General features: G+C 42.8%; 2 protein-coding genes across 5 annotated transcripts; one reads left to right on the top strand and one right to left on the bottom strand.

Moving 5' to 3' along the window:
- The first annotated feature begins 19 nt into the window (after positions 1-19).
- Positions 20-7,791, top strand: setd4 (SET domain containing 4). Of its 4 annotated transcripts, none has more exons than XM_080016513.1 (13): positions 20-201; positions 1,666-1,750; positions 1,839-1,934; positions 2,089-2,126; positions 2,806-2,894; positions 3,049-3,285; positions 3,469-3,528; positions 3,762-3,891; positions 4,055-4,229; positions 5,359-5,437; positions 5,765-5,842; positions 6,026-6,149; positions 6,529-7,791. In XM_080016513.1, the coding sequence occupies exons 2-13, from the start codon at positions 1,672-1,674 to the stop codon at positions 6,661-6,663; spliced, it is 1,320 nt and encodes a 439-aa protein (XP_079872639.1). In that variant the 5' UTR covers positions 20-201; positions 1,666-1,671; the 3' UTR covers positions 6,664-7,791. The 4 variants fall into 4 exon arrangements, with proteins under 4 accessions (XP_079872639.1, XP_079872638.1, XP_079872640.1 ...); XM_080016512.1 differs by having other exon boundaries at positions 5,765-5,845; positions 6,529-7,789; XM_080016514.1 differs by lacking the exon at positions 5,765-5,842 and having other exon boundaries at positions 6,529-7,790.
- A 19-nt stretch (positions 7,792-7,810) lies between these two features.
- On the bottom strand, positions 7,811-12,203 carry ciao2b (cytosolic iron-sulfur assembly component 2B; the record flags this gene model as incomplete). The annotated part of the gene is made up of 5 exons (XM_080016516.1): positions 7,811-8,508; positions 8,966-9,011; positions 9,597-9,722; positions 9,909-9,988; positions 11,933-12,203. 5 exons carry the CDS (start codon positions 12,201-12,203, stop codon positions 8,408-8,410), a joined length of 624 nt encoding a protein of 207 aa, XP_079872642.1. The 3' UTR covers positions 7,811-8,407.
- Positions 12,204-15,454: the final 3,251 nt, after the last annotated feature.

The following is a 15,454-nucleotide window of genomic DNA, read 5'->3' as shown; positions in this document are numbered from 1 at the left end:
GCACACCCGGAAAAATAAACCACCCCCGCCGGGCGTGTTGGCGAAGAGCAGATCGCAAGCTTTTTTATTTTTAATTTTATTTTTATTTTTAAGATTGTTTTTTTTCTCGCTCATTTGGCGGCCGCCCATCCTCGAATGTAGCCTCGTCACGTGTTGTCAAAGTGGTACAACCAGCTGCTGTGTCTATGAGCGGTTTCCTATGTAAGTATTAAAGGGTTTGATAAACGCGACCAAGGGCGAAACCGGCCAACGCGACGCCCCCCCCCGATCACGTCACGATGAATGAAATTACAATAACTTCTGTCTTGTGTTTTTCAATGTTTCAAAACGTGCCAGCTTCGTCGGTTTACTCTATTCGTTCATTGGTGCCAATATACGCTCAACGTGCACTTTAATAGGTACACCTGCACAATCCGATGTAATCCAGCACACCGGCTCAGCCATAGATTTTGCCTTACGTTTCTTATGATGTTCAGGGTGAATTTAATGATATGCTTTAGCACCGAGGTCGTAGTTGGTGGTGGTGTCCGAGCTGCATTATATTCAGAGCGGTTTCTAATATTCCGTCCCCCTCATGTATGTCAAAGGGCGAGGACAAACCATTACAAACACCTCTCAATGTAACGTAGTGCAGTACAACACCACATTCAACTATGTCAAGTAGTCAGTCACATACATATAATTGAATTTACACATCTCTGACTCGATGGTAACAAAAGCTTAACATTATAAACGTCATGAGAGTAGAATTCATGGCAGAGCTGGTGTATTGAATTACATTTGGATTGTACAGGCGTACCTAATAAAGTGCACACTGAGTGCATCTTTATCTTTAGATCTTTGAGACTGTTTCATGCGGATGCCGCAAAAGAGCGGCCTTGAGTGGAACCTTCCAGGGTATTAACAGCTGTTAATGCTGTAACTGTGTTATTATCGAAGGATGATTATAATCCCGTAGACTGATGTGTTCAGACTCAGACAATGATACGTTGATGTTTTACTTGCCTTACAAAATAATTTTACAACATCAAAACACAAATACTAGAACATCACAAGGATGTGTTATGAATTTGGCTGTTTTTACGACGAAGTGAATGATTTAATGCTATGCTGCTCGTGAGGATGCACTAGTTGGGATGTGCGGCTCTTGGCGTTTTGGTGTCCCCTTGTTCTGGAGAACTTCAGGGGAAAACATCTTTTATCAGCCATTTTGCGAATTGAAAAAAACAAAACATATCTCTGCGCGTATCCCCATGGAAGGGTGGAGGCCTCAAACCTCCCAATGCTCAACCCAAAGTTACATCCTGAACTAAAAGCCATTACATTTTGCGGCTTGACATATGATAACAAATCCAACAATTTGATCAACTATTTGGAATTTGAGTTTTTCTTCACATGTTGTACTACTGTGTTATTCTTTGCTGTGATGTGCTTCATATACTGTATAAACAGCATACACATCTACACACCGTCACACTTTTGTCCTAACCCTTAGATATTAGGGTCTACAATTGCTTCCTTATTGACTATTAACACTCGTCCAAAGAGCATTTTATGCGTCACTTTCATTCACACAAACCAGGAGCAAAACCAGATTCGCCCGGGAAGAAAGCTAGATTCAGAACCAAAGGCAAACGTTGATCTAACTTTTGTTATTGAATGCAGGATGTCATGAGTTTGGGGCGTGGCCACAGGGCTGGACGAACCAGAAGGAAGAGGCGACAGAAGCAGCAGGACACTGTCCAGACCGGTGAACGATGATGCCATGCCAGTATTTTATTTTACTTCCATTCTGTAGCAAATCCTTTATGTCAGAAATGTATTTTGACCTTCTCCAGCCTCCCTGTCTCATCAGCTGCGGTATGTTTCTCTGATGAAATTTCTTCACCGACGAGGATTCACCTCAACACTGCTGCAGCCAGCTGACTTCACCGGTAAGGCCAGTGGTGATCTATGTGTGTGAATAAAAGTGTGTCAGCGAATTGTATATTGAGATGGAGAGGGTGATTCCTTCAACTAACATCTCTCTCTCTCTCTCTCTCTCTCTCTCTCTCTCACTCTCTCGCCCCTCCATCCCTCCCCCTCCAGATACAGGGAGAGGACTGCAGGCTCAGAAAACCATAAAGGTCCGCTGTCTTTACAAACTCGGAATATTATGCCTTGATTTCATTTCTGTGATAAGTTAGAATGTTCTTAGCAGTGTCACCTACTGAATACAACAATGTAGATCCTTGTATTCCTGCTTAGTGAGTATTCCTACATCACCATTTTGTTTGAATTTGACACGGATATTTGTCGTATCTAATTGAGTAAAAGTCTAATAGGTGTTTGCGTCCAGTATTCATTCAGTTGTCTCATCTTTACCAATCCCAAGTGATTGAGTCTCTGGGGATTAGCACCAAAAAGCCTTGACAACCATGGCACTTGACAAAAAATTAAGAGATTTGTCATCATTTCTCTTGTCTGAATTTCCATAGTGTTATCCTTTGCCAGGATTCATAATTAAACTACTGTAGAAAATATAGTATTGGGGCCGACCAAGTGTGTCTGACTGAAGTGTGAGTGACTTTGAACCAAGTGAACCTTTTGCCCCTATGTTATGAAATCACGGTTCATTATCAAATAGTTTGCACTACAATTTCTCCACAAAATATTGTGTAGAACGCATACAGACATTCTTATATTTGGGATGTTTATATCACAATCTGGCTACTTCCAGTCCACCATATTTAATGGAATGTAAATGTCCCAAAGAGGTGTCCATGTGCTTTGTTTCTCTGTGTTTTTCTTTGCCGTCTCCATCAGCCGGGAGAGTTGATCATCTCTCTCCCAGAGTCATGTCTGATCACAACCTCAACTGTACTAGACAGCTACCTGGGACAGTACATCAAAAGGTAGACACACTCAACAAATTCCGTCCAATATCATACACTGAGTGTATTTTTCGTCTTAAGTGGACGCACAACTGTCCGGTATCAAATCATTGGAATTATTGATAAGTTTCACTCATATTTCATAGTTCTAATCATCATTTTTTTTTTTTTGCAGCTGGAAGTCTCGCCTCTCCTCTGTATTGGTCCTCTGCGTCTTCCTGGTGTGTGAGCGGGACAGAGGAAAGGAGTCCGAGTGGTTCCCTTACATCAACGCCCTGCCCACCACCTACACCTGTCCCGCCTGTTACGCCGACGGTGTCATCGCTCTGCTGCCGACCGGCGTCCAGAGTCGAGCCTCGGAGCAGAGGGAGGCGGTGCGAGAGATCCACTCCTCCAATCAGGAGTTCTTCAGGTGAAGGAACGGAGGAAAAACAACTCCATGTTGTCATAACCTGGCATTCCAGGTTGAGGAAGTTTTGACCATCTGGATTTTCTAATTAATACAACCCTAAGGCAGAACTGATGAGTTGCATAATGTGAAGTCGTTTTAACTCATATTTTAATTTTATGGGTCGTTTTTCGTTGTCCCCTGCAGGTCCCTGTGGCCGATCCTGAGCCGGCCTGTAGAGGAGGTGCTGACCTATGAGGCTTTGAGGTCAGAAAACACGCACACAAACACTAAGAATGTATTCCAATTGTAATAATATACTACTAATAATTATTTTATTGTATGAAGTCATTTCTAATCTATTATTTTTTTAAATTTTTATTTTTTTAGCAAAATTGAAATGTATTTAATCAACAATGACAGATGGACAAAGAGGCGGTGTCACATGGCATTGAGTTGGGTCAATAAAACAATAAAACAATTAAACACTCTTTCTCCAGGTGGGCATGGTGTAGTGTAAACACCCGCTCGGTCTTCCTGTCCCGCCCACCCAGCCACTTCCTGTCTGGACAGGATGTTTACGCCCTCGCTCCTTTCCTGGACCTGCTCAACCACCGGCCTGACATCCAGGTAAAGCTCGCAGGAAACATCCACACAGCACTGCTGATACCGACAGCAAGCTCCTTAACTTAAGAAAGTGTGTGTGCGTGTGCGCGTGTGCGTGTGTGCGCGTGCATGCATGTGTGCGTGTGCGTGTGTGTGTGTGTGTGTGCGTGCACGTGCGCGATCCCAGGTGTCTGCAGGTTTCAGTCACGTGACCAGATGTTATGAAATCAGGAGTACTGTTGGAATCGGCCGCTACCAGCAGGCCTTCATCAACTACGGATCCCACGACAACCAGCGCCTGTTGCTGGAGTATGGCTTTGTTGCCCCCGGCAACCCCAACAGTGTGGTCTATGTAGATACAGGTGAGACACATACCCTGGCAAAATGTTTACAAATTGCTAGAAAACCAAAGAATATTTTCAGTAAGTTGTGTTTGTCCGTTTTAGTAGTATTTGTCCCAAACAGTCGGTCCTTATTTTAGTTGCAAAGTTAATAAATAAGATGCCGTTCAAAGCCGAAATAAAAAACGCAGCATCGTCTCCTCCTCTTAATAATGTCAATCTCGTCCAGCGGGGTCTGGAAGCGGAAACCTTTCCCCTTCAGGGCCCTCTTCATTCCCGCGTACGCCGTGCGCTTCTGAACAACCTCCATTCCACGGTGGTGATGGAGTCATGGGCGTCGCACTTTAATCATTATCTTCTTTCCTCAGGCCTTTCTCAACACTATTTCTTTGGTATTTCACTCTAATACATTTTTTACCACTACGGACCTCGGCGGCGTGTTCTGGTTGACGAGCTGGAGCTCTGTGAGCGTGATGGAGCTGTAGGTTGATGTCCTCCGTCAGTCCGAGTTCAGTTTTCCAAAGTTGCTCCACAAAAAATCTGACCTTCTTTCTGTTCGGGTACGCCATAAATGCCAAGGTTATTTCTTTTCAGGTCATTTATTTCATTTATTTTATATTTATGTGCATTTTCCATCTAGACTGTCCTTCCCAATCTGTCAGTTTTTCCTGCATAGCTTTCTGTTTTTTGTTTCTTTTGTTTTCCATTGATCTAATCAGCTCATCTTTCATAGCCAGGTCAACGGCCTCAGCCTCATCCATTCGTGCTTCTGCTTCATTCAGATCTAGTTTCCTGGGCGTGTGGAGAAAGCGGAAGGGTTTTTGGTAAATTTCCCGCCTAGGGTTTTTAAAGTTCAGCTTTCACGTCTCCTTTGAATTCTTTAAGTTTGTGCGAGTCCGCTTCGTGCTCAGTCCTAAAAAATTGCGTATCTCCTCACCGACGCTCTGGAGCACGTGGTTTCTGCCGAGTCGTCGTTTGAGCTCTGCGCGTTCTCTTCTTTCTTTTGACTTCTAGTTTTGGCTCCCCCACTCATTCCAATAAAGATTACAATGACTTGCGTTTGAATAATTATTCTGAGAAATAATCACAGGTTTAACGGTTGATTCAGATTTAATGGTTTGAAGCTCTATGTTTTTCCCTCATCACTAAGATGTCCTTGGTGAGGTCCTGAAAGGCGACAGGAGTTTGGGCCAGAAGATGAAGTTCCTCAAAGAACACAACTTTTCTCAGTAAGTGCCCTTCAGGCAATACAGTGAAAGCCTACGACAAAAACATGAATGTATTCATTAACCTTAAAATGACCATTGGGATCAGTTTCAATTCAATTCAATTTCTTTTTTAATTCAGAAAAAGCTAAAATACAGGAATTCCACTCTGGCTCTCTGTAGATTGCGATGCTCAGCCACTAGGTGGAGACCTACACACCTGTTCCCCGAGCTCAGTGCTTTAGGGTGGAATATTGTAATGGTGACTTTTTTTAACCAATTTGCATTAAGTTCATGATTCAAAGACAAAATGGCCTTAACCTTCTTCTCCTCCCTCTCTCTCTCTGTCAGTAATTTAACCATATCCACTGAAGGTCCCAGTTGGAGGCTGATGACAGTTCTTAGGCTGTTGGCCCTTCCACAGTCCCTGTAGTGAGACACTCTGACTCACACCCACACTTACTGATACACACTCATTAATCAAGCATTACTAACTTCCATTAAAAATATATACTTTCTGTTACATAGATATACAACTATATATATATTGTGTGTGTGTGTGTGTGTGTGTGTGTGCGCGCATGTGCGTGTGCGCGCGCATGTTATTCTCAGTCCCCAGTGGAAGACGGTGTTGCTCGGCCAAACGCTGTGTGCTGAGCGAGAGCAGTGGAGCGTGAGGACGGCTTTCAGCGTCTGTCAGAGACTTTTGGAGGAAACAAACACAGCACTTGACGAGGCATGCGCGTGCGCACACACACACACACACACAGTAGGGATGCACCAATACTGGGATGCAATACTTTTCTAAAGGATGGAATCCTGAACGGGGAATATTCTCAAACAAAAATCTGATACCAATAGCCCTATAAAATGACAGATATTATTATGTTAATTTTTCCACTTTTTTTGGCACATAACACCATGCTTCGTCTCTTTTATGTTAATTATGTTCTAATGTCATCAAACTTGCTAAACTGTTCAGTAAAAGTAATCAATCAGGTCAGTTCTCTGAATCAGAATCAGAAATACCTTCGGTGTTGGCAGTGAAAAAACTATACACTACCATACGTACAGACCTGTTGAATAACTTGCTATCACTATAATTGTGCGTATAGATCGCCGCTCTTATGCAGCGCTGCGACTGGCCAATCGGAGAGCAGCTGGATGTGGTGAAGTCCCTTCGGCAGGAAGAGAGGAGCATTCTGAGCAGCTGCGTGAAGGTGCTGCAAGGCATGCTGGGACAGCCGTGAGCACCTGGCGGAGTGCCAACCTGAGGGCATGGGGAAGGACGACCTCTCACCTGTGTTCCGGGATGTCATGTTGTGCGTTCTGCGGCGTGCCTAAAGATGTATCAAGAAATGACACCTTGGAACCGAGGGGTAGGATTTCTCTCTTTTTAGAGTTAATGACGTTGTGGTTTTTTAACAACGGACTGAGCCACAAAATGAAAATATGGTGTTTATTTTTAAGTGTTTTTTAAAAATCTTTAGAATGTATGCATCCTATCTGATGGGGCAAGGATTTTAATACGCTGTCATTATATGACGACTGCAACTCCATGGAAACATTTCCTTAAATGCGACGCAAATTTATTAGCCGGCGTCTGAACAGCTTGGTTTATCTTCAGGGTTTGCACCATTTCGACATCTACTGTGCCACCAACAAAGAAAGAACTTTACAAAAATAACCACTGGTAAAACATGTCCCTGAACATTGTTGTAGTAGTCCTTACATCACAAGTGCATTCACGGTGATAGGGGAATGGAATTGAACCAGACATAAGGTTCAGTTCTGACCAACCCTGATGCAACCCACCGTGTGATATTTGGGCCGATAGCAGACGGACTGAACTGGTCAACAGTTCACCAGCACACATCACAGGCCAACTCAACGGGTGTCCTTTAGTTTGTTTCTTAATCTAAATGTGTTTTTGTTTGAAAAGATTTGTTCTGGAGTATACTACCGCCTTTGATGGGAGACCACCAGGTTGAATATTAATGTGTTATCCAGCTGGGTGAGATCCCAGTGTATGACCTGTTTTTTTAACCTCTGACACAGCAGCTCAGGAGTCAGAGCGGGTCGTCTAGTAATTGCAAGATTGCCAGTTCGATCCCCGGCTCCTCTTGCTAGCGTGCTGATGTGTCCTTGAGCAAGACACTTAACCCCCTAACCGCTCCCTGGGCGCCGCTATCTGCAGCCCACTGCTCCTAGATGTGTCAGATACTGGGATGGGTAAAATGCAGAGAAATGCATTTCATTGCCTCAGTACTTGTACTCTGTGCAAAAGAGTAGTTTAGATTCAATTAGTTGAATCTAAATTATTAATATATTACTTTGTATATTCCATCACTGCATTGTTTTACTCCTTTGATGTGCAAATAAATACACCAGCCCAAATCCTTGTGCAAGTATTTGTCTACCATTTAATGCATTAGTGAACGTCAAACTGTCATGAATGCAGTGCTTAGGAATGAATATGTTCCAGTACAATGTTTAACGAAATGCAGCGTAGACATGTTTGAAATAAAAACTCAAAGCATCGCAGTTTGCGCAAAGATAAATAACACCAGTTTCTTTTGTCTGAATTTTAAATTAGCCGTTTAAACACTATACCAAATGGCTCAAGGATTTTGAACACACTTCACACCAAGGAAATTTGAGATAGCATCGGGACCCTCAAATTTACAGACAAAAGTATAACCTGGTCATCAGCTGATCAGCGGATTAATAACACATTAGGTATTCTACTTCGCTTTGGAATATTAAGGCATGACCCAGAACCCCCCAGAATACAATTTTGACAAGATGGACACTGCCTCCTTCCAACTTGTGAGTTTGGAAGGTAATGATAAAATGGTGATTAGTTAAAGAGTTTGGTTTGGGAATAGATGTGGGTGGGCGTGGCAGAAGGAACAGGTGAACGGGCGTTCTATTTGGTCGGGGAAGCCAAACGCAGTAGAGCTGTGGAGCCGCTGGCGCCGAAGGGATCGCTGCTCAGTTGCTCTGGGCGGAGAGGCACTGGTTGACCACATCCAGCAGCTGGGAGTTCTCCAGAGCGGCAGCCACCCTCTCCTTATCAGCCAGCTGCTTATTTACTACGCGCACACGCGCACACACACACACACACACACACACAATAAACAGAATAGTGTTGTATTAACTGGTTTTATCACTTTAGTTGAAGATAGTGACAAAATATCACAGCAGCTATAAAATACCCGGTAGATGTATGTTAGCGGTAGACAATTTAACCTATTCGGGTTTTAGTTTCCATATTTGTACCCGTAGGTAGATTTGGTTTGCAGTAGACGAGACGTATAAGACTTGAGAGTCCAGACTGTTAGCCTTTCATATACGATTACACGGCAGATCATGATTCATCCCTCCCCAGTGGGTGTCCAGTCTCTGGACATGAACACAGTCCTCCAAACCCAATTTACCACTTAAGTCCTGTTGACCTAATTACATAAGTCCTGATTAGACACTGGATGAGGAAGAAAAAATGGGCATTGAAATCAAGAGTATTATGTCCTAAATAATGTACTAGATTACCTGCTTCCTCTGAAGCGTGAGTCCCTGGAGTGATGTGCACATCAACCTGAGGAAAGACAATCACACCACGCGAAGAAATTGAATAAACATTTAGGAACCCCAAAACATACAGTCCCAGGTTGGCTTTCCAAATGTCATACTTTCATGGTACTGATACTGAAAATATTCTGTGGCAATTCATCCTAAATTTCTACAATCGAAGAGTGAATTAATTCAGCAGCACCGAGCCAAAACTACTAGTTTAAGGTGATATAGTGTATTCAATTTCTACCTCGCTAAGATGGATGTTTTTAGAAAGCTATGCATGTTATAATTAGCAAATCGATTAAAAATAAATTATGAAAGTATGAAATGATGAAAAATATTAGTTTATAAAAAAAGCATTGTTTAACAATTAGCATCAAAGTTAAGGTTGATCATCCACAGTATATAAATACCTCAACAACATCATCCCCAAAATATGTGAATATATTTAGGGGATGGTGATCATATGAGGGGAAACAAAATGGCTTGGGACACCAATACATGTGGTATGAAAGCGGTCTTTGAGAATGGGAAGCGATGACGAAGATGAAGCACACGCAAAAAACAAACCGCAGACATAAAAACAAACACACACACACACACATACTTTGAATCGGTCTGGCAGGGACCGAAGCAGCTTGACTCTAATGGACAGGCCGATGAGCGTTGCCATGCTGCAGTGGGGGATTGTAGGTGTAAACTCGATGCCCACTGTGCTATCTTTATCATTAACCTAAAGGGAGGGAGGATTATTCAATTATTCAACATGATGATAAAATCAAGACAATAAGACACCACTTAGGTAATACCGGTGTGGATTTACACAATCTTTAATATCAAAAAATTAATACTGATATTACATCGGAAGCAAAATGACAGTGTGAAGACAGAAAGAGTCCGAAAAAGACTCAATACTCACTTTGACTCTGACCTGCTCTACGACATTGAGTTCCTCCAAGGACAGAGGGTGCTCTGGGTCATTAATGGATTTAATCAAATGTGACTCCAGTTAAGGTTAAACCTCATCCATGTTGGAAAGATGACACAGCATATTTGTATTGTACCCTAAATTAGTGGAGTGACACTGAATTTAAAATGAACAGTTTGATAAATACTGAAATACTTTTTTTATGCCTTTGTCAGCCAGTAAACTAGTTAGTATGGACTGGGAAACATATTGTTAAAGTCATAGGCAGGGTTGTGGTTTTTTTTTTGTAGGGAGAATATTTTTTTTCTTAGTGGAAGCTCTTAGGCATACTAGTTATAAAAATCATTTCAAAACCAAATTGCATCTCAAAGTATGACTTGATTCAGTAAGTAGCTGTGTAATAAGCAGAATAATGTGCAGCCATGCTCGTCGCAAAATAACCCCCTTCGGAGTGACAAGACGTGATCACCCTGTCGGGTTATTTTTTGACAATGACCCACTGGCTGCACATTATCCCTCACATACACTGACTGAGCACTTTATTGTAACACCTGTACGCCTACTTATTCATGCAATTATCTAATCAGCCAATCTCTCGGTAGCAGTGCAATGTATAAAACCATCCAGATACGAGTCAGCAGCTTCAGTTAATGTTCAACCATCAGAATGGGGGAAAAAAATATGATCTCAGTGTTTTTCGACCGTGGCATGATTGTTGGTGCCAGACGGGCTATTATCACGCACAACAGTCTCTAGAATTTACTCAGAATGGTGCGAAAAACAAACAAAAAAAAAAAAAAACATCCGGTGAGCAGCAGTTCTGGACTGAAATGCCTTGTTGATTTGTAAACAGACTGGTTGGAGCTGACAGAAAGGCCACGGTAACTCAGATAACCAGTCTGTACAATTGTGCTGAGCAGAGAAACACCTCAGAATGCTCGACACGTCGGACCTTGAGACGGATGGGCTCCAGTACAACGGCAGAAGACCACGTCGGGTTCCACTTCTGTCAGACAAGAACAGAAGGCTGAGGCTGCAGTGGGCACAAGCTAAAATCCTTAAAACTGCTCAGTAGAAGACTGGGAAAACGTAGCCTGGTCTGACAAATGTCGATTTCTGCTGAGGCACACAGATGGTAGGATCGGAATTTGATGCCAATGGCATGAATCCGTGGCTGGTGGTGCCGGTGGTGTAATGGTGTGGGGAACTTTTTCTTTGGGCCCATTAATACCAATCAATCATCGCTTGAATGCCACAGCCTATTTGAGTATTGTTGCTGACCACATGCTTCAGTTCATCCATCTTGATGGCTACTTCCAGCACGATAATGCACCGTGTCAACAAGTAAAAGTCATCTCAAACTGGTTTCATGAACATGACAGTGAGTTCAATGTTCTCCGGCCTTCCCAGTCACAGGCCCGGAATCCACCCCCTTGGGATGTGATAGAACGGGAGATTCGCAGCATGAATTGGCAGCAGACAAATCTGCAGGGATAGCGCGACGCAATCATGTCAACGTGGACAAGAAACGCAAAGGAATGTTTCGAACATCTTGTGGAATCCATGCCAAGAAGAACTGAGGCTCTTCTGAGAGCAAAGCTGTATAAGTTTAGTGTTCAAAATAAAGTGTTACGCGAGTGAATTGTCCATGTGTCGATATCTTATAAACACCAAATAATCGATATTCAGGTATTGGTCAGAGGATACTGTGATGTATCCGTGCCAAACGACTATCTTTGATTACGCAGCTAGAAGTGTATCCCGTTGCACCCGGTTGCATCACGCAACCCTCGTCCTACGTATAACACCGGATAAATAAGACCCAGTCACTGTTTTAGCACGAACACTAAACAAGTTGGGAGTTTCAGGACGACAGTGACTGCCGGGTGCAAAGCGAGGGATTCGTCTGTCAAAACCTTTCCAACAGTCAACACGCAACACGCAACACGCAGCACGGCCCCCCCCATTTAAAAAAAACAACGACAGTTATCTGCCGGGGGTAACGGAAAGGATATCGAATATCTCCCTGTCGTCAATGGGGTCGTGGACGTCCTCATCCTCGTCTCTGGCTGTCAGCAGCCTGGCCTCGGAGCGCTGGTAGATCACGGGGTTGGCGTTGCCCATCGCCATGTTGGGAGGATGTAAATACCTGCCACCTGCGCAGACCACGGGAGCGCCGAAGCCGCCGTTGCGCAAGTGGGCGCCGCTTCCGGGGGCGCAACGGAAGGCGACGTGGCCCAAAAGAGCGAAAGGAGCTTTGCCGCGCCGTCCGCTTTTGGCGAACATAATCGTCTTCATAATAATAATAATAATAATAATAATAATGTTATTATTATTATTATTATCAATATTATTATTGTTATTATTGTTATTATTACTATTATTATTATTATTATTATTTCGTCATTATTATGAATTGTAGTAGTTGTCGTATAGTAGTAGTAGTAGTAGTAGTAGTAGTAGTATTTGTATTGGGGGGAAAAAAAAGAATGAATACTGGTAAAGAGTGTACCGTTTATTTAAATTTTGCCCAACAAGTGGCGCCATTGTACCATATTTGAACCAATCGTTTTTTTTTGTTGTTTTTTCTTTCTCATGCGCATTTCCGCAGTAATAACAATCGACCATTGGAACTCCGCGCACTCTGACCCGAGTCGCGCTCCAATTCCCTTGTCGCCGTGGTTTCTCACACGGGCGCACCCCGACGCGGCTGCCACCGGCGGCGGTGCTCGCACTTGTCGAGCGAAAGAAGTAGGCTTAGAAATGCCGAACCAGGGCGACCCATGACTTGTGCCGGTGCCTTTCACCAACACGCTGTGGAAGCGAACCTTGACACTTACACGACAAACAACCCCACCCCCCCCCCCCCCCACCCCAAGTCTCCGGCTCTGGAGACCCGTGCGGCCCAACGGTGTCGATTACACGAGGATCGGGAGACGCTCACGTCCACGAGAGAGAGAGAGAGAGAGAGAGAAAAGCAAAGAAAGTCTGACAAAAAAAAAAAAAAAACCCCAAAACAAAACAAAAACAAAAAAAAAAGATTATTTGCTGTGAAACTCAAACGCCGCCCCGGGTTAAAGTCACCAAGACGTTAAAAGCGGCCAAACCGAAACGCTGTGAATTGCTTAGAACTACGCTGTGCGGGGAGAAAAACAACAACGACGACAACGACAACAACAACGAGGACGACGACGTTTGGGACGTCAGCGAACGAACGTCGCCGCCGGGCTCCGTCGACGCATGCCGCCGTCTGGGCGAGTGGGCTCACGGGGCGCGAACGGAACATCCGGAGTTACGAGCGCTGAACCCGGTCCCGTGCGATCGGTGACAAAGACGTCGTTGGACTCTGACGTTCGTCGCGTCGGACGACGCAACACACGCGCCCGGAGCGACTCCAACGCGTCGGCGGCCCCTCGGTAAACGGAAGGTGATGAAACCAGTCGAGCTGTTTTTTGTTTTTGTTTTGTGTTTTGTGTTTTGTTTTGGTGTTTTTTTTTTGGTTTTTTTTTTAGCGTGACCACTCACGTGTTTTCGTGGGCGGAAAAAAAAAAAACCCCCGCTGAAATAATCTAAATTAAATGGAGGAGACTCAGGGGCGAGTTCACAAGGAATGAGGTAATAGCGCCATGAACCTGATGACCCCAGGTCCCCCCCCCCGCTCCCCACGCAGGGGGAAACCCCATTAGACGCGCAACGCTCAACGGGGTCTCCGCGTTATATATATAATCTATATCGAGATAATCTGAAATATATAGAATATATATATACAGTATATCCATCTATCTATCTATCTATCTGTCGATCTATCTATCTATCTATCTATCGATCGATCTATCTATCTATCTATCTATCTATCTATCTATCTATCTATCTATCTATCTATCTATCTATCTATCTATCTATCTATCTATCTATCTATCTATCTATCTATCTATCTGTCGATCTATCTATCTATCTATCTATCTATCTATCTATCTATCTATCTATCTATCTATCTATCTATCTATCTATCTATCTATCTATCTATCTATCTATCTATCTATCTGTCGATCTATCTATCGATCGATCTATCTATTGCACATATCTGTACATACATAGGCATATTCCCTCTATCTATTCCATTTTATTTCATTTTATTTTTATTGTATTTTATTCTATATATTTTTATCTTATTCTATAAGCATTCAACTTACTGTATTACGTTTTAGGAGTCAGTTATTCGGTCTATTAGAAAGGAATTCTTTTTACTTTTATTTCTTTTTTTCCTAGGACATATTGTGTGCTATCACCGGGTGCGTTGCATTACATTTCACTGCATATATGTATGAAAGTATGTATATGTAAGTGACAAATAAAAAATCTTGAATCTTGAATCTATCTATCTATCTATCTATCTATCTATCTATCTATCTATCTATCTATCTATCTATCTCGCTCTCTCTCTCTGTCTGTCTGTCTGTCTGTCTGTCTGTCTGTCTATCTATCTATCTATCTATCTATCTATCTATCTATCTATCTATCTATCTCTCTCTCTCTCTCTCTCTCTCTCTCTCTCTCTCTCTCTCTCTCTCTCTCTCTCTCTCTGTCTGTCTGTCTGTCTGTCTGTCTCTGTCTGTCTGTCTATCTAAATCATACAGATATAGATTATATATATATATATATATAAAATCTATAATCTATATTTTACTTAAGAAATTCTAGTTGTCACTGAATCTCAGTATTACAATGTAGAAATGGTGACAATTGATTTAATATATTATCCTCTACAATATCATACTCTGCACCCGAGGCGGTGGCCTGCGGAGCTGTCCATGGTTCTGAGCCCCAGTTTTGACCACTTTATCACGATTCCCCATAACTTGTATTCGTTGTGTTTTTTCTCCCAGGATATTTTGAGATTAATAGGAATCATAGAACCGTTTTTGTTTATCATAGAGTTATGGAAACATTTCATTGCCTTATTTGTACCAAACATATGTATGAATATTTAAAGTTTCAACAAGTTGCTTTGGGAGTGCGTTTTTGAAAACAACACCGTTGCCGGTCCCACTACCTACATATGCCATGACAGAAATAAGAATTATAATAATAAATATCAAAATGTAACGTACTGATCACTGGGCATGACACCCCTTAAAAATGCACTTCAGTTGCACCAGCTCTCTGAGGACAATCGCGTAGCGATTACTTGGAACTTGTGCTCCACCTTGACAAGTGGGATCACTGTTGACATTTGGCTCAATACTTTGAAATATTATTTCAGGATCCTGAGGGAGTTGACTTGATGTTGTCTTCCAATGTGAAATTGAAACATGTTCCGTAACTGAGGCTCCCCTTCAATCCTGATGCGGTTCCAGCTGTTTCCTCTTAACGAGCCGTGCCGTCATGTCTGGTGAACTTTGACCTCTGCGGGCTGAGCAAGTGCTGAGACAGTTGCAGAGCAGTGGAGAAGCCCCAGCTTTTCCCTGCTTCAGGCCTTGTCCGCACGTTTATTTTCTGTTTAAACGTATTATTTTCTCTGCATTTTGGCTTCCCGT

The sequence above is a fragment of the Zeus faber genome (assembly GCF_960531495.2).
Source record: "Zeus faber genome assembly, chromosome: 16".
In the NCBI taxonomy this organism is placed as follows: domain Eukaryota; kingdom Metazoa; phylum Chordata; class Actinopteri; order Zeiformes; family Zeidae; genus Zeus; species Zeus faber.
The sequence above is the reverse complement of the archived record's forward strand: the minus strand, read 5'-3'. Positions and strand labels throughout refer to the sequence as shown.